Source organism: Lucilia sericata, unplaced genomic scaffold (genome assembly GCF_015586225.1).
Source record: "Lucilia sericata isolate MDLA Ls3-8-SP2 unplaced genomic scaffold, ASM1558622v1 Contig000130F_arrow, whole genome shotgun sequence".
In the NCBI taxonomy this organism is placed as follows: domain Eukaryota; kingdom Metazoa; phylum Arthropoda; class Insecta; order Diptera; family Calliphoridae; genus Lucilia; species Lucilia sericata.
The window spans coordinates 441194-465751 of NW_023994162.1; the positions used below are offsets into that span (position 1 = coordinate 441194).

Sequence of the window (24558 nt, forward strand, 5' to 3'; positions counted from 1 at the left end):
AGTTCAGTTCTAGTTCAGTTCTAGTTCAGTTCTAGTTCAGTTCTAGTTCAGTTCTAGTTCAGTTCTAGTTCAGTTCTAGTTCAGTTCTAGTTCAGTTCTAGTTCAGTTCTAGTTCAGTTCTAGTTCAGTTCTAGTTCAGTTCTAGTTCAGTTCTAGTTCAGTTCTAGTTCAGTTCTAATTCAGTTCTAGTTCAGTTCTAGTTCAGTTCTAATTCAGTTCTAGTTCAGTTCTAGTTCAGTTCTAGTTCAGTTCTAGTTCAGTTCTAGTTCAGTTCTAGTTCAGTTCTAGTTCAGTTCTAGTTCAGTTCTAGTTCTAGTTCAGTTCTAGTTCAGTTCTAGTTCAGTTCTAATTCAGTTCTAGTTCAGTTCTAGTTCAGTTCTAATTCAGTTCAGTTCTAGTTCTAGTTCAGTTCTAGTTCAGTTCTAGTTCAGTTCTAGTTCAGTTCTAGTTCTAGTTCAGTTCTAGTTCAGTTCTAGTTCAGTTCTAATTCAGTTCTAGTTCAGTTCTAGTTCAGTTCTAATTCAGTTCTAGTTCAGTTCTAGTTCAGTTCTAGTTCAGTTCTAGTCAGTCAGTTCTAGTTCAGTTCTAGTTCAGTTCTAGTCAGTTCTATGTTCAGTTCTAGTTCAGTTCTAGTTCAGTTCTAGTTCAGTAGTCTAGTTTCAGTTCTAGTTCAGTTCTAATTCAGTTCTAGTTCAGTTCTAGTTCAGTTTCTAGTTCAGTTCTAGTTCAGTTCTAGTTCAGTTCTAGTTCAGTTCTAGTTCAGTTCTAGTTCAGTTCTCGTCGTTCTAGTTCAGTTTCTAGTTCAGTTCTAGTTCAGTTCTAGTTCAGTTCTAGTTCAGTTTCTAGTTCAGTTCTAGTTCAGTTCTAGTCATTCTCGTTCAGTTCTAGTTCAGTTCTAGTTCAGTTCTAGTTCAGTTCTAGTTCAGTTCTAGTTCAGTTCTAGTTAGTTCTAGTTCCGTTCTAGTTCAGTTCTAGTTCAGTTCTAGTTCAGTTCTAGTTCAGTTTCTAGTTCAGTTCTAGTTCAGTCTAGTTCAGTTCTAGTCAGTTCTAGTTCAGTTCTAGGTTATCATTCAGTTCTAGTTCAGTTCAGTTCTAGTTCAGTTTAGTTCAGTTCTAGTTCAGTTCTAGTTCAGTTCTAGTTCAGTTCTAGTTCAGTTCTCCTAGTTCAGTTCTAGCTTCAGTTCTAGTTCAGTTCTATAGTTCAGTTCTAGTTCAGTTCTAATTCAGTTCTAGTTCAGTTCTGTTATAGGTTTGTTCTAGTTCAGTTTTAAACAATTTCCTCAATTTGTTTTAATTTTTTATTTAATTTTTTAATTTTATTTATTTAAAATCGTTTCGTTTTATGAACTATTTTTAAATTAAATCGTACAAATTTTCTTATATATCTCGCTTAAAATTCTTTACCGAATTTAACTTAAAATCTAAATTTATTAAAAAAAATTATAAAACAGAGTTATTTATCATATTTTTTTATATATTGGCACAATACTAAACTATTTTCTATTTCTATCTCCCTCCTTCTCTCATGTACAATCATTTGCCCTCTGTCCGGGAATTCCACGCAACTCTTGATTTAAAGTGCGCAACAAAGGATGTTTACCACAACCGCATCTGCCACGGAAATCGTCTAAATCTAAAGCCCAAACCATGCCACCACCTAAACGCATTTTCCGAACAAATTGCGATTTACGTCTTATATCATTGACATCATCATAGGAAACCCATTGATTGCCACTATAGGCATAGGGGCCAATTCTACCTTCCGGATCACGGATCACCGTCCAACCACCATTACTAATTTGTTCACAGATTTCATAGTAAGCTAAGAAACCTCCAGCTCTAGTAAAAGTACCAGCACGTCCGGGACCTACAGTTTTATCATTCAAACTGCGGGCATTGGTGTCCGCCAACGAGAAGCTCTGACCGTATAGAGGCATACCCATAACCAGTTTCTCGGGAGGCGTTCCCTTCTCTATCCAATAGTTTATACTGAAATTGCCGTTGAAATAAGGATTTTCATCACCTTCTACATAGTACAAGGGAGCCACGTGACCAGTTTGTTTATCCCAATGACCATGGAAATCATAAGTCATGACGGCAATCCAATCAAAGTAGCGTGCCAAAGTGGGTACTTCATAACCAGCATCGATGACCTTTTTACTAGGGGAAACAGCTGCTGATAGCAAAAGTCCTTTAGGTTTAAAGGCCGCCGAGAGTTCGCGTACCAAAGCAGCAAAGGCCGCCTTTTCAGCTGCTGAACCCTTGGAACAATCCACTTGCCAGCAAACCGGATATTCCCAATCAAGATCTAAACCTTCAAAACCATATTTCTCACAGAAAGCCAAAACACTTTCTATAAAACGTTTGCGGGCCAGCGGGTCCAATACCAAGCGAGCATATTTACTGCCCAAAGAATCATTCCAGCCACCTATGGCCACAGTAACACGTATGCCCTTCTTTTTATAGGCCACCACCCGTTCATAGAAACGGTTGTCAATATCGGCCCATGAATCATGGGTTTTAATGGTCAAGGCGTTACTATTCAAAACGGCAAAACCGTAGACTATGTGGGTGCAAAGGTTTTCATCTATGTCTTCTGGTACATATTTACCCTGACCCGGACGATACCAGGCCCAATTGGTGAAATAACATACGACCTTATATTGCTCATTCGAATTTAAAGGTGGTGAAGGTGTAGGTTTGGGCCGAGCCACCGGTTTTTTATGAGGAGATGTTATGGGTTTCTTGGTAGTTTTAGATGGGGCCTTTGTGGTCGCCACAGGTTTAGTGGGCTTAGGTCTGGGCGCCACCGGACGTTGGGTAGTTTGATCATCTCTTACCATGCACTTGACGGCCTGAGGCCAATCGCAATGATTTTCATTCCAATACAGACCGGCGGGACATCTGTGAGGAAAAGTAATTTTAGTTAAAATTTTTTTTTGAAAAATTTTTATTAAACTTACTTTTGTTCCACTAGTTCTCCATATTGACATATGTAGTATTTGTTGCAGTCTCTCTCATGAGGAGCATAATTTCTACCCAAGCATTCTTTTATTACTGGACCCAGAGTAGGTTTTGTGGGTTTGGCTTGCATTTGTTGTGATTGCACCTGGGTTTGCGAGGTAGGTTTTGGTTTGACGGCCTGTGTCGAGGGTTTGGATGCGGAACCAGCAACTGTAAGAGAATAAAAAAGATATATCAGTTATAGTTAAGTTTTTGTTCAGTTCTAGTTCAGTTCTAGTTCACTTATAGTTCAGTTCTAGTTCAGTTCTAGTTCAGTTCTAGTTCAGTTCTAGTTCAGTTCTAGTTCAGTTCTAGTTCAGTTCTAGTTCAGTTCTAGTTCAGTTCTAGTTCAGTTCTAGTTCAGTTCTAGTTCAGTTCTAGTTCAGTTCTAGTTCAGTTCTAGTTCAGTTCTAGTTCAGTTCTAGTTCAGTTCAGTTCTAGTTCAGTTCTAGTTCAGTTCTAGTTCAGTTCTAGTTCTAGTTCAGTTCTAGTTCAGTTCTAGTTCAGTTCTAGTTCAGTTCTAGTTCAGTTCTAGTTCAGTTCTAGTTCAGTTCTAGTTCAGTTTAAGTTCAGTTTTAGTTCAGTCCTAGTTCAGTTCTAGTTCATTTCTAGTTCAGTTCTAGTTCAGTTCTAGTTCAGTTCTAGTTCAGTTCTAGTTCAGTTCTAGTTCAGTTCTAGTTCAGTTCTAGTTCAGTTCTAATTCAGTTCTAGTTCATTTCTAGTTCAGTTCTAGTTCAGTTCTAGTTCAGTTCTAGTTCAGTTCTAGTTCAGTTCTAGTTCAGTTCTAGTTCAGTTCTAGTTCAGTTCTAGTTCAGTTCTAGTTCAGTTCTAGTTCAGTTCTAGTTCAGTTCTAGTTCAGTTCTAGTTCAGTTCTAGTTCAGTTCTAGTTCAGTTCTAGTTCAGTTCTAGTTCAATTCTAGTTCAGTTCTAGTTCAGTTCTAGTTCAGTTCTAGTTCAGTTCTAGTTCAGTTCTAGTTCAGTTCTAGTTCAGTTCTAGTTCAGTTCTAGTTCAGTTCTAGTTCAGTTCTCAGTTTAAGTTCAGTTTAGTTCAGTTTAGTTCAGTTCTAGTTCAGTTCTAGTTCAGTTCTAGTTCAGTTCTAGTTCAGTTCTAGTTCAGTTCTAGTTTCAGTTCTAGTTCAGTTCTAGTTCAGTTCTAGTTCAGTTCTAGTTCAGTTCTAGTTCAGTTCTAGTTCAGTTCTAGTTCAGTTCTAGTTCAGTTCTAGTTCAGTTCTAGTTCAGTTCTAGTTCAGTTCTAGTTCAGTTCTAGTTCAGTTCTAGTTCAGTTCTAGTTCAGTTCTAGTTCAGTTCTAGTTCAGTTCTAGTTCAGTTCTAGTTCAGTTCTAGTTCAGTTCTAGTTCAGTTCTAGTTCAGTTCTAGTTCAGTTCTAGTTCAGTTCTAGTTCAGTTCTAGTTCAGTTCTAGTTCAGTTCTAGTTCAGTTCTAGTTCAGTTCTAGTTCAGTTCTAGTTCAGTTCTAGTTCAGTTCTAGTTCAGTTCTAGTTCAGTTCTAGTTCAGTTCTAGTTCAGTTCTAGTTCAGTTCTAGTTCAGTTCTAGTTCAGTTCTAGTTCAGTTCTAGTTCAGTTCTAGTTCAGTTCTAGTTCAGTTCTAGTTCAGTTCTAGTTCAGTTCTAGTTCAGTTCTAGTTCAGTTCTAGTTCAGTTCTAGTTCAGTTCTAGTTCAGTTCTAGTTCAGTTCTAGTTCAGTTCTAGTTCAGTTCTAGTTCAGTTCTAGTTCAGTTCTAGTTCAGTTCTAGTTCAGTTCTAGTTCAGTTCTAGTTCAGTTCTAGTTCAGTTCTAGTTCAGTTCTAGTTCAGTTCTAGTTCAGTTCTAGTTCAGTTCTAGTTCAGTTCTAGTTCAGTTCTAGTTCAGTTCTAGTTCAGTTCGTTCAGTTCTAGTTTAGTTCTAGTTCAGTTCTAGTTCAGTTCTAGTTCAGTTCTAGTTCAGTTCTAGTTCAGTTCTAGTTCAGTTCTAGTTCAGTTCTAGTTCAGTTCTAGTTCAGTTCTAGTTCAGTTCTAGTTCAGTTCTAGTTCAGTTCTAGTTCAGTTCTAGTTCAGTTAGTCAGTTCTAGTTCAGTCTAGTCAGTTCTAGTTCAGTTCTAGTTCAGTTCTAGTTCAGTTCTAGTTCAGTTCTAGTTCAGTTCTAGTTCAGTTCTAGTTCTAATGCTGTTCTAGTTTAGTCCTATTATGTTATCTACTTACTCATCAATCTATCTTTTGTCTCCAACGTGCATTTTGGATGCGGTCCTGGATAGTTTCTCAAGACCCTATTAATAGTTTTCAACAAAGGATACGATTCACAATTGCAATCATTTTTGAAATCATCTAAATCTAAAGCCCATATCATGGCACCACCCAAACCCATGGCCTTAACATATTCCGATTTATGGCGTATCATGGGGGCATCATCGAACGAGACCCATTGATCACGTAAGTAGGCATAGGGACCCATACGTCCACGTGGATCTCTTACCACATTCCAGCCTTTGTTGCGTATATAAGAACAAATTTCATAATAGGACAGGAAACCTCTTGCCCTAGTGGCCTCTCCTGCCTCACCACCACCATAAGTTGGTGCATTAAGATCATGATTTTTAGCCTCCGCCAAGGAGAAAGATTGACCATACATAGGCATGCCCATAATCAGTTTACTACGATCGGCTCCCTTTTGCAACCAATAGTTAATCGAGAAATTGGCATTGAAACCTTCGGTACCTTCAGGATGATCATACATGGGTGCCACATGACCCGTTTTCTTATCCCATTGACCATGATAATCATAAGCCATAACAGCAATCCAATCGAAATATTTCGTTAGCTGTGGAACATCATAACCGGCATCCACCACCTTTTGATTGGGTGAAACAGCGGCCGATAACAGTAAACCTTTAGGCTTAAAGGCCTCCGCCAGTTCCTTAACAAAATCTGAGAAACCTTGCTTTTCATCGGCAGTACCCTTTTTGCAATCTACTTGCCAGCATACTGGATACTCCCAATCCAAGTCTAAACCATCGAAACCATACTTTTCTATAAACTCCATAACATGACGTATAAATTTGGCCCTAGACGCCGAACTTCTTACTAAGCGGGCATATTTATCACCCGCTGAATCATTCCAGCCTCCTATGGCCACGGTAACTTTAGTGCCCTTTTTACGATAGGCTGCCACACGCTCATAGAATTTATTATCCAAATCGGCCCAAGAATCATGGGGTTGTATGGTCAATGTTTGACGATTCAAAACAGCAAAACCATAAACTATATGAGTACAGAGTTGGTCGTCTATATCCTCGGGTAGGAATTTGCCACCACCCTGACGATACCAAGCCCAATTGGTGAAATAGCAGACAACCTTAAAGTCTTGATTAGAGGTAGAACCCTCTTCCAATTCCTGTTCCGTGGCCACAATTTCCACCTCAGTTTCCTCTACATCATCATTGGGATCTTTAATAGTTTCGCTGGAAACGGACCCAGGACCAGTTTCTATCTCCATGGGATAAACTATCTCCTGGGAGTTTACTACTTCCTCTACAGATTCTGGTTCAGAAGCTGGAGTCAAACCCGCTAGAATTAAAAGAAAGTTAAACAAAATTCCTTTTACACCAAGTTTCCAAAACTAACGTGTTGTTTCATGGTCCGTGGGTGGATCCTTTAAGACATCATGTATTTGCGTGAGCAGAGGATGTACGCCCTCACCACAACGATTACGGAAGTCATCCAAATCCAAAGCCCAAACCATGCCACCACCCAAATCAAGAGCTCTAACCAATTGTGATTTTTTGCGTATCATGGCTTTGTCATCATAGGAAACCCATTGATTGCCTTTGCGCGCATACGGACCCATGCGTCCCCGTTCGTCTTGTATCACCTCCCAGCCTTGATGTTTAACACGATCACAGATCTTTAAGAGAGTTATAATAAAAATAATACTTTCTTTTTTGGATATAAATTAAAACTTACTTCGTAGTACGCTAGAAAACCAGCTGCTCGGGTAAATTCTCCAGCTTTACCGGGACCAGGAGCCTTGGCGTTCAGGCCATTATTGCGGGTATTTTCCAAGGTAAACGACTGACCATATAAAGGCATACCCATAACTATCTTACGTGAGGGGGCGCCCTTTTCTATCCAATAATTCAAAGAATAGTTCTAAAGAAATCGAAAGAAATATTTGAAATCCTTTTCAAAAATTAACAACAAAGTCCAACTTACCGCATTGAAATAATCATAATCATCCTCAGGATGATAATACAAAGGAGCCACGTGACCCGTTTTTTTATCCCATTGGCCATGGAAATCATAGGTCATAACAGCTATCCAATCGAAATATTTCGACAATTCCGGAACATCATAACCCGCATCAATGATTTTCTTGCTAGGCGAAACAGCGGTAGATAATAATAATCCTAGCGGTTTATAAGCCTCCGAAAGTTCCCGCACTAAGGCGGTAAAACCTTCCTTTTCATCGGGCATACCCTTTTTACAATCGGTTTGCCAACACACCGGATACTCCCAATCCAAATCCAAACCCTCAAAACCATATTTCTGCAAAAACTCCAAGGAATGTTTTATAAAGCGTGCTCTGGCCTGGGGACTGCGTACCAGACGACTGTATTTATCGCCCTGCGAATCATTCCAACCACCCAAAGCCAAACTAACCTTGACACCCTTACTCTTTAGACCACTAACTCTGGTATAGAAATTATTATCTATATCTGCCCAGGAATCGTGGGTGCGCAAAATCAATTCGGAATAATCTAATACAGCAAAACCATAGACCACATGAGTACACAGATCGGTGTTAATATCATCGGGAGTATAACGTCCTAAACCCTTGCGATACCAGGCCCAATTGGTGAAATAGCACACCACCTTGTAATAACCATCTAAAGGTTGCAACGATGGTTTATCGGTGGGATAAGTAGGTCTCATGGAGGTAGTAGAGGGTCTGGCCGTAGTGGGTGCTGGTTTGGGTTTGACCGGATTAATTTCATTAGTGTCTCCTCCCGCCGAGTCACTGCTGCATTTAGCCGTATTGGGCCAATCACATTGTCCTGTGGCTGCGTTAAAATGTAAACCAGGACCACAGTCGGCGGCCTGTAAACGATTCCATAAACAGAACAGATATTTAGAACAATCTCCCGGATAGGGTACCCTTTCTTCGCCATTACAGGGATCCTCTGGATTGGCTTTAGATTGCACAATTCTTAAATACTTTTGGGTGGTAACACACTTGACATTTTCGGGCCAATCACAGATTTTCTTAACACCATCCCAATGTAAATTACCGCCACAGGAATTGGGCACTAAGACGCCATTAACACAGATATAATATTGGCCACAGTTGCGGTGGGTATAGTACTCTCCCTCATTACATTTGGCACTCATGGCGGGACGTTGAGGTTTAGGTTTGGGTGAAGGTTTACGTGTAGTGGCTATGGGTTTAGAGGGTCTTGAGCTAGACCAATAGGTGGCCGTAGTGGTGGTGGTACGTTTAGGGGGTGCTTGTGTGGTTCTACGAGTGGTAGTGGTGGTAGTTTTGACAGGAGCTTTAGTTGTGTTACTAGTAGAAGAGGGCTTCTTTTTCACCTTACATTTCGCCGAGGCTGGCCAATCACAATTCTTATCGCCATCATTCCAATGCAGACCTCCTGGACAAAACTGTTGTCTAATTTCTCCCGGAACTATACATTGATAGTAAGCATTACAATTGTAAGGATCGGGATAAAATTCGCCAGATTTACAATTAGAGGCCTGGACCACAGGTCTTACTACGGCGGGTGCTGGTATGGTGGTGGGTTTTTGGGTAGCTGCAGGACGTTTGCTGGTGGTAGTAGGTCTGCGTGTTGTAGTGGTGGTGGTACTAGAGGGTGGCGACCACCATATGGTGGAAGTTTTGGGAGTGGTAGAGGTGGTAGACGATGACTGCCAAGCTGGATTGGCGGTGGTATGTTCATGGTGTAGACCACCTCCTGAGGAACCATCACTACTAACCGTTGTCATTACGGGAGGTATGGGTGTAACTGGAGCCGGTGGTTTGGCACAGTTGGCCCGCGTAGGCGGTTCACTATTCTCACGCCCTAAAGCCCGATTAATAGCCATGAGTAGGGGGAACGCTTCACTGCAGCAACGATTTTGGAAGTCATCCAAATCCACAGTCCAGGCAGAAACTCCACCAAAACCAGCATTAACTGCATAACGTGCCTTAGCCTCCACGGAGGCAGGATCCTCATAACCCACCCATTGATTGCGGAACATGGCATAAGGGCCGGATTTGCGTTCTGTATCACGTCCTACCAACCATTTCTGTTTGCGTATACGCTGGCAAATTTCATAGTAAGCCAACATGCCTGGTTGTTTAGTAAATTCTCCCGCATCTCCAGGACCTATGGCTGCAGTAGCCTCACCCACCAATTGCTGGCTATCGCGTTCCAATGTAAAAGATTGTCCATAGAAAGGTATGCCCATTATTAAACGCTCCTTTTTGGCGCCCAATTTCAACAGCAATTGCATGGTATAGTCAGTATTATACTGAGGATATTTATCGCCCTTACGACCATATAATGGACTCACATGACCGGTTTGTTTCTCCCAAGCTCCATGATAATCATAAGACATTACCGTCATATAATCTACTATTTTCGATAGTTCCGGGAATTCATAGGCTTCATTTATAATCTCTTTATAACCGGATATGGCCACGCCCAGTTTTAGTTTCTTATCTACTCTCTCAAATTCAGAACGTATTTCACGTAATAATTTCGTCAAATTGGGCTTATCACTGGCGGGTCCTTTAGAACAATCACTTTGCCAACATTTAGGATAATTCCAATCTAAATGCAAACCAGAGAAACCATGGCGCTGCAGGAAACCCACTAAATTGGAGGCGAAAACTTTACGCTTAATATCATCCTTAGCCAAACGGGAATATTTATCGCCAAACGAATCCGTCCAACCACCCATGGCTATTAGCACGGGTATGCCAGTTTCCACCACACGTTTGTAATATTGATTATCTATATCCACCCAGGGATCAAATTCCTTGATATTTAAATGATCCGGATCCAAGGAGGCAAACGAATAGATAAGTTTAGTGCATAATTTTTTATTTTTCAAATATTCGGGCACAAACTGGCCATCAGCCTTGCGATAGAAAGCCCAATTGGTGATATAACATAAGACCTCGGGTGAGTTATTGAAATTTTTGCGTGGCGGTTTGCTGTCTTTAATCTGCGCTAAAGCGCCATAAGGTCTAGTATCCTCTAAGTCCTCGACATCATCGGCACTTTCTTGCCCTTCTTGGGAACGTACATAGGACAAGGCACCATAGGCCGTAAGTTTATCTCTAACCTGAGCAACATCTTCTACAGATTCATGATCGATTTGCGAGACCTCTGATGTCTTAACGAGTTGCTGATAGGGTGAGTCTGATCTAAAAGGTTCTGGCAGCAGCTCTACCTCATCATTATTCTTATTGGGTATTATATAGGCTGCATATTTATCGGAAACCGACCAGGCATCTGGTTGCTGGAATGTCTCCACTTCGGCATCAGTTTCAGGTTCCGGTTCTGGTTCTGGTTCTTCTAAGTCTAACTTTTCAGGCATAGCCTCTGCCACCAAAGAGTCTCTTATGCTAGCAGAATATTCCTCCTCTTCTATATACTCATCATCTTCATCTTCTGGAAAGGCTTCCACTGCATCTCTTACGAAATGTCTCAAAGAAGAAGATTCTTTCAATTCCGCTATCGATCTAGTACTAATAGTGGGTACACTTTCCACAGCACTACGTAAAGGTAAAAATACTTCACCAAAAGTAGGAGCCATACTTAAACGACTTAAGGGTTCCAAAGACTCATCTTCAGGTATGCTTTCTATGGCCGAGCGTACAAAAGCAGGTTTGTATATAGGTTTATAATGCTCCTCGGGAGACTCCAAACGTATGTGGGCATTAGTAAGCAGAAAAGAGTAGTTGAACTAGAAAGAAAACGAGTGTTATTTCTAAAAAGATCTTCCGAGAGTTAATTTATTAAAACTTACCAGCAGTATTACCGCTATAAAACCTCTAAATTCTCTCATGTTTAAGAGATGTTTAGAGGTGCGTAACTTTTTCTCTTATGTTAATTTATGATCGTTATTAATCCCTTATGCTATTATTGTTGTTGTTGGCTTTAATGATTAAAAAATAATATATTTTTATTAATTTATTTATAGATCATTCAGTTTTTACTCGTAAAACAATTTATCATTATGTGTTTTTTTGTTTGTTTTTGCAATTACTATGAATAATTCTTTACTTTTATAAGGAATGGCTTCATTATATGAATATTAATGATCATTTTTTTCACCGATGTTATAGAGTATATGAAGCTGACGAATTAGGAAGTTAATAAAAAAGTTTTACTTTTGTTTTTTAAGTAATTAAGGTTAATGTAATCTTTGTTTGTGTGCGGGGGGAGACAAAGAATAAGAAAGAGAGTGAGAGAGTTTTTAAAAGAGAGTACTCTATTGTCAAGATTATATACTAATATATAGTCAAGACTATAAATTGATATGGTGACAGGGATATAGACCGGTCTATGGTCCAAGCTAGCGACTAATCTTGACTATAGATCAGTCTATAGCTTGAATTCCAAACCAAAGAATTATTCACAGTCAAGACTATTCTATAGTCTCTATACTCAAGACTATAAAGCGATCAATAGATATGACTATAGAATGATATATAATCAAGACTATGCAATAATATATTGACAAGAACATAGACTGATCCATTATCTATACTAGTAACCCTATTTTGGTTTCAATCTTTTTATATAGTCACACTTTAACTTTAATCGCACCTCCTACTGAATTAGAACTGAACTAGATCTGAACTAGATCTGACTAGAACTGAATTACGACTGACTAGAACTGAACTAGACGACTAGAACTGACGAGAACTGAACTAGAACTGAACTAGAACTGAACGAGAACTGAACTAGAACTGAACTAGAACTGAACTAGAACTGAACTAGAACTGAACTAGAACTGAACTAGAACTGAACTAGAACTGAACTAGAACGAACTAGAACTGGAACTAAAGAACTGAACTAGAACTGAACTAGAACTGAACTAGAACTGAACTAGAACTGAACTAGAACTGAACTAGAACTGAACTAGAACTGAACTAGACTGAACTAGAACTGAACTAGAACTGAACTAGAACTGAACTAGAACTGAACTAGAACTGAACTAGAACTGAACTAGAACTGAACTAGAACTGAACTTGAACTGAACTAGAGCTGAACTAGAACTGAACTAGAACTGAACTAGAACTGAACTAGAACTGAAATAGAACTGAACTAGAACTGAACTAGAACTGAACTAGAACTGAACTAGAACTGAACTAGAACTGAACTAGAACTGAACTAGAACTGAACTAGAACTGAACTAGAACTGAACTAGAACTGAACTAGAACTGAACTAGAACTGAACTAGAACTGAACTAGAACTGAACTAGAACTGAACTAGAACTGAACTAGAACTGAACTAGAACTGAACTAGAACTGAACTAGAACTGAACTAGAACTGAACTAGAACTGAACTAGAACTGAACTAGAACTGAACTAGAACTGAACTAGAACTGACTAGAACTGAACTAGAACTGAACTAGAACTGAACTAGAACTGAACTAGAACTGAACTAGAACTGAACTAGAACTGAACTAGAACTGAACTAGAACTGAACTAGAACTGAACTAGAACTAGAACTGAACTAGAACTGAACTAGAACTGAACTAGAACTGAACTAGAACTGAACTAGAACTGAACTAGAACTGACTAGAACTGAACTAGAACTGAACTAGAACTGAACTAGAACTGAACTAGAACTGAACTAGAACTGAACTAGAACTGAACTAGAACTGAACTAGAACTGAACTAGAACTGAACTAGAACTGAACTAGAACTGAACTAGAACTGAACTAGAACTGAACTAGAACTGAACTAGAACTGAACTAGAACTGAACTAGAACTGAACTAGAACTGAACTAGAACTGAACTAGAACTGAACTAGAACTGAACTAGAACTGAACTAGAACTGAACTAGAACTGAACTAGAACTGAACTAGAACTGAACTAGAACTGAACTAGAACTGAACTAGAACTGAACTAGAACTGAACTAGAACTGAACTAGAACTAGAACTCAACTAGAACTGAACTAGAACTGAACTAGAACTGAACTAGAACTAGAACTCAACTAGAACTGAACTAGAACTGAACTAGAACTGAACTAGAACTGAACTAGAACTGAACTAGAACTGAACTAGAACTGAACTAGAACTGAACTAGAACTGAACTAGAACTGAACTAGAACTGAACTAGAACTGAACTAGAACTGAACTAGAACTGAACTAGAACTGAACTAGAACTGAACTAGAACTGAACTGGAACTGAACTAGAACTGAACTACGTTAGAACACTTAACGTAGTTATTTTGAATTTTAGGTTTGTTTATACTCTCTCTCTTTCTTTCACTCTTACTCTCACTTCAAAGCTGCCACATGTTAGTTACATATTAACAATATTGGCAGCTCGTTTATGTTTAAAGAGAATATTAAAAAACGGAAATAAACTCTTTCCAAATAACTCTTTTTTTAATGTTTTATGATTTTACGATTTTTTGAAAGTTTGCCAAACTAATTCAAGTGTCCAAACAAAAATTTATTCAAAAATAATTAAAAAACTCATTGAAAAAACTAAACCAGACTTCCGCTTATAGTTCGTTTTATCAGAAATATTGATTAACGTGTAAAAATTACAATAATTTTTTGGTTTATTCTTGAGTTTTCTTAATTATAAAAAAAAACTTCTACTATAAAATAAATAAAGTTCTTAACATAAAATTTGTTTTTTAAATAAAAAACAAAAACAATCAAAAAAACTGGCACAACATTTATAAAATTGAAAATAAAAAACGCTTAAAAATTTAAGGTGAAATTAAAAATTCTCAACACGTTTAAAAGGTTACTAAACAGACAGAAATGAGAAGAGTTTGACAAAAAAATCAAACAGAAATAATAAAATAAACTTTACACAAAATGGAAAAAAAATATTGCAAAGACAACAAGAATTTTTAAACTGATTTAATTTTATAAGAAAAACAAAGACCCTAAATGGAGTTAAAGAATTTTGTGCAAAAACAAATATGAAGAATATTTGAAAAATTGCCAATTTAGTAAAAAAAACTATAACAAATAAACAATTTCTTGGAAAATTTCCAAATTCATAAAAATTCTAACAAATTTAGTTTAATGCCATTAAAGCTTATACCCCATTTACACATACACGAAATCTAGTACTTATGAGATTTCGAGCCAAATCTACTTGATTTTAACTAGATTTCCCATACAAAACAAAATCTACTTCGTAACTAGATTTCGTTAAAATCTACTCAAAATCTAATAGTTTTTAGTGATGCAACTCTGTTTTTTCCTAAATAATACTAAAAAATACGACACTACACAAGAAAAAAGAGGAAAACAAAACAAACAAAAAAAATTAAAATGTCGACAAAATTTTTATAAATTGAAAAACATGAATGAAAAGTTAAACTAAAATAAAAGGTAATGTTATATTTAAATATCTATTTTTTATTTTAAATGGAATTTTGATAAATATCCCATTTTTCCTTCTTATTTTTCATATCACACACTTTTTCAAGAAATATTAGAAAAAATGAAATCTTCTTAAATGTCAAGAATAGTAAGTGTAAACGGACTAGATTTGGAAAAAGATTTTAAATGAAATCTACTAGATTTCGTGTATGTGTAAATGGGGTATTAAACAAAGTAAAAACTATTAAACTAAAAACTTTATTGTTTATAACAAAATACTTTTTTCAAAAATTTATTACAAAGAATCAGAATTTTAAACAGTTTTATCATCATCTACACTAAAACCTTTTGTTTCTAATAACTTTATTTTCCAGGAAGTAAATATCGAATATTTTATAACTCAATAATCATCCATCAATTCCTCCTTCAAAACAAAATACCAGGAATTGTTTAAGAATTATAACAGTTTTGTTTTCATTCCTTATAAGTCATAATAATAAAGTGACAATAATTGTATTGTATTAATCACTACAACTGTGTGACTCTTCTCCTCTTATCTTTTGTTTATGAAATTAACATTTTTTATCATAATATTTGTTTAAATATTTTTTTGCAAAAAAACAATTTACGCACGTGTCAGTTATAAATAAAAACAAATAAATATTACAAATAAAAATACTTTTAACTTGTTTCAGATTAATTTTATATTTGTTTAAGTGCAACATGATAAATTTAATTTATTAACTAAATGTTGGAATGTTAGAATTTGCAAGTATGGCAGCTTTAGCTAATATATGATTTGACATAAAACAGTGATGCCAAATATGGTATTTCTAATGTTTTTCTAAATCTATCAGAGCAGATATTTGAACAGCTTAGAACTAAACTAGAATTGAACTAGACCTTAACTAGAACTACATTAGAAATAAACTAGAATTGAACTAGAACTAAATTAGAACTGAATTAGAACTGAACTAGAACTGAACTAGAACTGAACTAGAACTAAACTAGAACTAAACTAGAACTGAACTAGAACTGAAGTAGAACTGAACTAGAACTGAAGTAGAACTGAACTAGAACTGAACTAGAACTGAACTAGAACTGAACTAGAACTGAACGAGAACTGAACTAGAACTGAACTAGAACTGAACTAGAACTGAACTAGAACTGAACTAAAACTGAACTAGAACTGAACTAGAACTGAACTAGAACTAGAACTGAACTAGAACTGAACTAGAACTGAACTAGAAGTGAACTAGAACTGAACTTGAACTGAACTAGAACTGAACTAGAACTCAACTTGAACTGAACTAGAACTGAACTAGAACTTAACTACAACTGAACTAGAACTGAACTAGAACTGAACTAGAACTGAACTAGAACTGAATTAGAACTGAACTAGAACTGAATTAGAACTGAACTAGAACTGAACTAGAACTGAACTAGAACTGAACTAGAACTGAACTAGAACTGAACTAGAACTGAACTAGAACTGAACTAGAACTGAACTAGAACTGAACTAGAACTGAACTAGAGAACTAGAATTGAATTAGAACTGAATTAGAACTGAACTAGAACTGAACTAGAACTGAAACTAGAACTAAACTAGAACTGAACTAGAACTGAACTAGATCTGAACTGGAACTGAACTAGAACTGAACTAGAACTGAACTAGAACTGAACTAGAACTGAACTAGAACTGAACTAGAACTGAACTAGAACTGAACTAGAACTGAACTAGAACTGAACTAGAACTGAACTAGAACTGAACTAGAACTGAACTAGAACTGAACTAGAACTGAACTAGAACTGAACTAGAACTGAACTAGAACTGAACTAGAACTGAACTAGAACTGAACTAGAACTGAACTAGAACTGAACTAGAACTGAACTAGAACTGAACTAGAACTGAACTAGAACTGAACTAGAACTGAACTAGAAACTGAACTAGAACTGAACTAGAACTGAACTAGAACTGAACTAGAACTGAACTAGAACTGAACTAGAACTGAACTAGAACTGAACTAGAACTGAGCTAGAACTGAGCTAGAACTGAACTAGAACTGAACTAGATCTGAACTAGAACTGAACTATAAGTAGAACTGAACTATAAGTAGAACTGAACTATAAGTGGAACTGAACTATAAGTAGAACTGAACAATAAGTAGAACTGAACTATAAGTAGAACTGAACTAGAACTGAACTAGAACTGAACTAGAACTCATTTATCCTACCCAACCCCAAGAAGAACTATTAACGGCACTAGTTTCCTGTCACTTTCATTCCCTCTAGTAAAATCTTAAATCTTATTTGTTACGCCCAATTAATATAGATTTACAGCTTTCATTTTAATTGATTTATTTAATTGAATCAAGTTATTTTCACTGTTTACTATATTACAAATTTTTATTACAAAAATAAATTTCTTTAATTAATTTAGCTCCCGTAAAGAACCCAACAAAGATCAAATCTTAATAAAGATAACGTTAACATTTGTTGACCGCATTAGTAACAAATTTTTTTCTCTTCTCTTTTTTTTGGGGGAACAAAAAGATATTAACCTAATTTTAGCTGTTTATTTTGGTTGTTTCTTTTAAGCAAAAAAATTAATATGCAAAAAAAAAAACACGAAATTTCAACAAAGAATAAGTTTCAAATTGCTTTTTTGTTATTATATTTAAATCACAAAAATTCGTGTCAATTAAGAAGCTGTGAAATAATTTAAAAAAATCTTAATAATAAGCAAATAAGAGGAGAGTAATAAAGAGAGAAATAGCTACAGACAGTTTTAAGAATGAATAGAAATCGTAAATTATTAAGCTGTCAGTTATAATGATTCAAATCTTTTAGTTCATTAACATACTCTACGCAAGGTACCGTTGTTCGACTGCCTCCTATAACTGATTTAAACAGCTAGACGTCAAAAATAAAACTCTTAATGAAATGTAAACAAACAAATTATTAATGTAAATAATAACATAACTAAACATGCTCTAGCATGTTTAGTTATTAGTTAACAAATTATGATGATCATGTAGCGACGAAAGAAAGATTAATTATTATTTTGTGTGGCAAAAATTTCAGAATTTATGGGTGTTTTTAAGTGGCAAATTAGCAATTAATTTATAAATTATTCATGTAAAAAAAACACTGCTAATTTTGTGTAAATAAATTAACTAATGACAGTTCTTTTGAAGTTTATGAGTTCAGGTACGAAACGAAAGCGTCATGCATCAATAAAATAGAAATTTTTGGTTTCATTTTTTAAGCCAGACTTAATTTTGAAGATTTATGTTTATTCTAAATTTGTCAACAGTCCGTGAGTTATAGATTTTTTAAAGGAAACTTTCAAAGAAATATTAAAATCATGCAAATTTTTTTTCTGAAAGGCTTACTAACGATAAGATTATAATACGTGACTTTTAAGTTTGGTGAAAATATTAAAATAGGTTTCAATTAAGATCAAAAGTCATAAATTTTCTAGAGCAATGATTAACAAATTTCTATTTTAGGTTTAATTAACTGTCAAAGAGTTAAAGATTACCTCTAGAAATCACCGGGACTTAGAGCAATGAATTAGTTTTTACAACTAAACTAGAATTGAACAGGAAGTGAATTGGAACTAATCTAAGACTGAACTAGAACTGAACTAGCTGAACTAGAACTGAACTAGAACTGAACTAGAACTGAACTAGAACTGAACTAGAACTGAACTAGAACTGAACTAGAACTGAACTAGAACTGAACTAGAACTGAACTAGAACTGAACTAGAACTGAACTAGAACTGAACTAGAACTGAACTAGAACTGAACTAGAACTGAACTAGAACTGAACTAGAACTGAACTAGAACTGAACTAGAACTGAACTAGAACTGAACTAGAACTGAACTAGAACTGAACTAGAACTGAACTAGAACTGAACTAGAACTGAACTAGAACTGAACTAGAACTGAACTAGAAACTGAACTAGAACTGAACTAGAACTGAACTAGAACTGAACTAGAACTGAACTAGAACTGAACTAGAACTGAACTAGAACTGAACTAACTGAACTAGACCTGAACTGAACTAGAACTGATTTAGTAACTAGAATGCTTTAGAACTGAACTAGACTGAACTAGAACTGTACTAGAACTAAACTAGAACTGAACTAGAACTGAACTACACAGAGGGAAAAAGAAATATACACGCTTGGTACCAAATTGGCACCAAAGAGTTTGTAATTTTTCAATAACAACCGTTGTCAAAGTATATACATACGTACGACAACACTATGTCGCAACGTTGTCAACATTGCAACAATTCGTTGTCGAAATCTAAATTTTTTACACATACGTTGTCTAATGTTAACAAACGTGGTAAGCTCACTATTGGCAACGGATTGTTTGCAATAGTGAACTTACCACGTTTGTTAACATTTAGACAACGTATGTGTAAAAAATTTAGATTTCGACAACGAATTGTTGCAATGTTGACAACGTTGCGACATAGTGTTGTCGTACGTATGTATATACTTTGACAACGGTTGTTATTGAAAAATTACAAACTCTTTGGTGCCAATTTGGTACCAAGCGTGTATATTTCTTTTTCCATCTGTGTAGATCTGAACTAGAACTGAACTAGAACTGAACTAGAACTGAACTAGAACTGAACTAGAACTGAACTAGAACTGAACTAGAACTGAACTAGAACTGACTAGAACTGAACTAGAACTGAACTAGAACTTGAACTAGAACTGAACTAGAACTGAACTAGAACTGAACTAGAACTGAACTAGAAACTGAACTAGAACTGAACTAGAAACTGAACTAGAACCTGAACTAGAACTGAACTAGAACTGAACTAGAACTGAACTAGAACTGAACTAGAACTGAACTAGAACTGAACTAGAACTGAACTAGAACTGAACTAGAACTGAACTAGAACTGAACTAGAACTGAAACTAGAACTGAACTAGAACTGAACTAGAACTGAACTAGAACTGAACTAGAACTGAACTAGAACTGAACTAGAACTGAACTAGAACTGAACTAGAACTGAACTAGAACTGAACTAGAACTAGAACTGAACTAGAACTGAACTAGAACTGAACTAGAACTGAAACTAGAACTGAACTAGAACTGAACTAGAACTGAACTAGAAACTGAACTAGAACTGAACTAGAACTGAACTAGAACTGAACTAGAACTGAACTAGAACTGAACTAGAACTGAACTAGAACTGAACTAGAACTGAACTAGAACTGAACTAGAACCTGAACTAGAACTGAACTAGAACTGAACTAGAACTGAACTAGAACTGAACTAGAACTGACTAGAACACTAGAACTGAACTAGAACTGAACTAGAACTGAACTAGAACTGAACTAGAACTGAACTAGAACTGAACTAGAACTGAACTAGAACTGAACTAGAACTGAACTTGAACAGAACCAGGTTTAAACAATCTTACGAAAGAAGGTATTTAACTAATTTTATAACTTAAAGCCTTTTGTGACAGCTGTCACTTAGCCTAAGCTTTTAACTGACAGTTTCTTTACTTAACTATTTCTTGGAAACTTTTCCTTTAACAATGTTTAGTAAACATTAGAAAGGGAAATATTTGTAATAAAATTATTAGTCATGTACAATACTTAAATAATCTTTATTACTTTATGATTTAATAACAACTAAATGTAAATTTATTAAATCCATGAAAATTGTATTATACGTACTTAACTAAACTTCCTTAATTTATAAATTATCATCTTCATTTTCTATAAGGAAATTAAATTTTTATAGGTTTTATATACTATTTCCTTATTGTTTCTTTTATATAGAAGACCTTAAACCTATTTAAGAAAATAAATAATAATCAATTAGGAATTGATATTTACACAATTCTATAGTCCCTGTGTAAGGTCTTAATATAGTGTTATAGTGCCACTTAAAGCCCTCTATTTAGATACATTTCAGTTTCAATTGCATGTCTTTATATAGTCCCCGTTTTGCTTCATGTGCTGGGCTTTATATGGACTTTTTATATATTACCTGTTTGGCTTCATTTGTAGGTCTTTATAAAGTCCCATTTTTTACTTGAATCTTAGTACTATTTCGGCTGTAGATCCTTAAATAACGATCACTCTTATTTTCTACTAAAAATCTACTTTTATATGAAAATCCCAAAAACGATAGTAGTTCCTTAAATAATGCTCCGATTGTAATAATATTGAAAATCTTTGATCGTTCTTATATTCTAGCAAAACCTAAATAACGCTCCTATTGAGAAAATAGTGAAAAACTGCGATCACTCGTTTTTCCCACCTGAAATCTGCTATAGATCCTCAAATCCCAATATAAAATGGTGAATATCTGCGATCATCCATATTTCCCACCTGAAATACACGTTTATATTGAAAACATAAGATCGGCATTAGATCCTCTAACAACACTCCGATCGACGCTGCAATTGAGAAAAATAGTTAAAATTTGTGATCACTCATATTTCTAGATCTTTAAATGACGCTTCGATTTAGAAAACATCAAAATTTTCTAAACACGATCTTCTCAGTAATATTTTCTTTAAAAATTTTTTACTATAAAAAGTTTCTGAGATTAATTTTATATAAAAATTAGATCTTTTCATAGAAAATTTTTAAAAATATATATAGAAAAACAGAATCATTTAAAAGTAATATAATTAAAAAAACAAAAATGATCAGTGATCGATATTTTTTTAATAAAAATCCAAATGTAAAAATCATGTCTATTAAAGATCACTTGAAATGCCTGGAGATTATAAAATAATAACCTTTTAGAGAAAAGGATAATAAACTTTGATCACTTGATTTAAAGTGATATTTTCATAAAATCATTTTTAACTGAAAATCCTATAGAAATAAAGATCACTAGTATTTTACTTAAATGTAGATGATTTGGGGAAAAGGTCACTGTTATTTTCTCGATTTGATGTGGAAATATCGGAAGCTTATTAAATAACGATCTTTTAGAGAAATGTGTATAAGAAAACAGATTCATAAAACTGAGAAAAGAACTGCGATCACTTGATTTAAAGTGATATTTTGATAAAAATCTTTCTAAATTAAAAAATCCAATAAAAAGAAGTATGATCAATAAAGATCGCTTGTAGTATAACTTAAATGATGATGATTTGGGGAAAAAATCACTGTTACTTCTTCTCAATTTGATGTGAAAACATGTGAAGAGTGTTAAAACGATCTTTTAGAGAAAATTATATAAGAAAATAGATTCATAAAACTGAGAAAAGGACAATAAACTGTGATCATTTGATTTAAAGTGCTATTTTGAAAAAAAAAACCTTTCTAAATTAAAAAATCCAATAAAGATCACTTGTAGTTTAACTTAAATAATGATGATTTGGGAAAAAGATCACTGGTTATTTTTCTAAATTTGATGTGAAAATACAGGGAGATTATTAAATAATGATCTTTTACAGATAAATGTATAAGAAAAGAATAAATAAACTGCGATCACGAAAGAAATCCAATAGAAAGAAGTATGATCTTTAAAGATTTTTGATCTGATCTTTGATGTGATCTTTTAGCAATGATTTTTAACAGAAAAATCCAATATGATCAATAAAGATCACTAGTATTTTTCCTTATTATTAAATAATGATCTTTTACAGATAAATGTATAAGAAAAGAATAAATAAACTGCGATCACGAAAGAAATCCAATAGAAAGAAGTATGATCTTTAAAGATTTTTGATCTGATCTTTGATGTGATCTTTTAGCAATGATTTTTAACAGAAAAATCCAATATGATCAATAAAGATCACTAGTATTTTAACTTAAATAAACAACTGGTGATCTTTTAGTAATGATCCTTTGGCATAAGTTTAAAACAACTAAGATCACTTATAGTTTTTTTTTTAAATTTCTCGATCGTTTTTTTTTAATTTTCAGGAATTTATTAAAGACTTAAAATTTATGATCTTTGTTTTTTTGTTATACAGTCCATGTTGAATTGAACATTTGTTACTTTTTTAAGGCCCCATAAAAATTTCAACTTTATGAAAATGTTAAAAAATACAAAATAATGAACAAATGCTCCAATAAATAACACGGCAATTAGTATTGAATTAATTTGGTTAACTGAAAGCTTTTTAAAAAAAAAAACACTTTAAATATTTAAAATAAAAGATTTAAGACACAAACATAAAGAAAAATTTAAATTTTCAATATTTATAGAAAAAAAAATTTATATATTTTCTTAAAGAAAATATAGTTTTAAATATTCCAAACACGTTTATAGTTATAAAAAATAGAGGATTCTAGTGACACACATTAAATTAGTGATAGAATTTTTTTTATTTTTTCTAAAAAAACACTTGAACACTTTTTCTCTTACTTTTTAGTTAAGTCTCATACAAATTTTTGTATATTTTATTATTTTTTATAAAAAAAAACTTTTTTTTCAAACACTTCTTTCTATTTTTTCAAATTCTATTTTCAAAAACATCCACAACAACCGCGTTAAACGCGCGTAGGAATAAAACTGTTTATACTAATGGCCAGAACGCACCTATTTATACACAAAACCCCGAAGAAGTCACGTTTCAGTTAAAAAAAAACATACAAACGCGTTATAAAGAAAATAAGAAAGAAAAAAGTTTATTAAAATTCACAAAAAAAAAAAAAAAAAAAAACATTCACAGTCAAGAACTTTAAAATCCATTTAACAAAAAGCGAAAAAAAAAAACAAGAGAGAATGACAGTTGGAAAGCATGTTGTAAAAAAAAAACAATCAACACACAAAAAAATTTGCATAAATCCAGACTTAAGTCCCAAACAGATTAGCAAATGAATGGCTGAAATGAAAAGCAAAACATTTCAAGATTTCAGCATTTGTCTTTCTATTTGTTTGGGGGCTTGTTTTGACTTCAAACTCTACTACTCACTACTCATCCTTTCAAAACAAGTTCTATGTCAAAAAAAAAGCAAATTAATTGCTTACTTGCAAACATCGCTGCTTCATCATTATGTTCTTTCAGATCATCATCATCATCATCAGGATAAAACTGTTAATCTTCTTATTTAAATGTTTGCTTTTGTAAACCCTTCTTTCTTTTATTTTATTTTATTTTTTGTTTTGATTACACTTTAAACCGTTATAATTTAATTGCCATTTGGCATCTTGGGATGCATATTATTTTTATGGATTTATATTTGAGATGAGGAAGTTATGAACAACAAAAACAACAAAAAATCACAACAAATTTAAATTTATAATAAAAAAAAAACTGTCCGTCACACTTTCTTGAGCATAGAATAAATGCAAACTAAAAGCCAAGATCACTGAACTTTAATTGACTTGAAATTTCCACCATCAAGAACCAATCACCACCACTACAGACGATCTTAGTCTTTCATATAAAACTTAAACGTTATCAAAGGATCAGAGATTCTTATTATTTTCTTAATTAAACAGTTATTTAAGGACTATTTTCTTCTATATAAAAGTCGTAAATATGAGTGATCACAAATTTTCGTTATTTTCTCATTTGGAGCGTTATTTAAGAAACTACAGCCGATTTAGGAATTCTCATATAAAAATCGATTTTAGGTGGGATATGAGAGTGATCACAGATTTTCGTTAATTTCTTAATTGGAGCGTTATTTAAGAAACTACAGCCGATTTAGGAATTCTCATATAAAAATCGATTTTAAGTGGGATATGAGAGTGATCACAGATTTTCATTATTTTCTTAATTGGAGCGTTATTTAAGAAACTACAGCCGATTTAGGAATTCTCATATAAAAATCGATTTTAGGTGGAATATGAGAGTGATCACAGATTTTCGTTAATTTCTTAATTGGAGCGTTATTTAAGAAAAACAGCCGATTTAAGATTTCTCATATAAAAATCGATTTTTGGTGGAATATGAGAGTGATCACAGATTTTCGTTATTTTCTTAATTGTAGCGTTATTTAAGAAACTACAGCCGA

The 24558-nt window shown here is 34.3% G+C and overlaps 1 protein-coding gene across 2 annotated transcripts; it reads right to left on the minus strand.

The window, feature by feature from the left end:
* Window positions 1–1283: 1283 nt before the first annotated feature.
* Window positions 1284–23583, minus strand: LOC119600950 (probable chitinase 10). 2 transcript variants are annotated; one of them, XM_037951553.1, is made up of 8 exons: window positions 23567–23583; window positions 11031–11159; window positions 7206–10967; window positions 6957–7142; window positions 6618–6897; window positions 5199–6560; window positions 2964–3174; window positions 1284–2904 (listed from the first exon to the last, which is right to left on the minus strand). In XM_037951553.1, exons 2-8 carry the CDS (start codon window positions 11067–11069, stop codon window positions 1524–1526), a joined length of 7221 nt encoding a protein of 2406 aa, XP_037807481.1. In that variant the 5' UTR covers window positions 11070–11159; window positions 23567–23583; the 3' UTR covers window positions 1284–1523. The 2 variants fall into 2 exon arrangements, with proteins under 2 accessions (XP_037807481.1, XP_037807480.1); XM_037951552.1 differs by lacking the exon at window positions 23567–23583 and adding an exon at window positions 22961–23099.
* Between the last annotated feature and the right edge of the window lie 975 nt (window positions 23584–24558).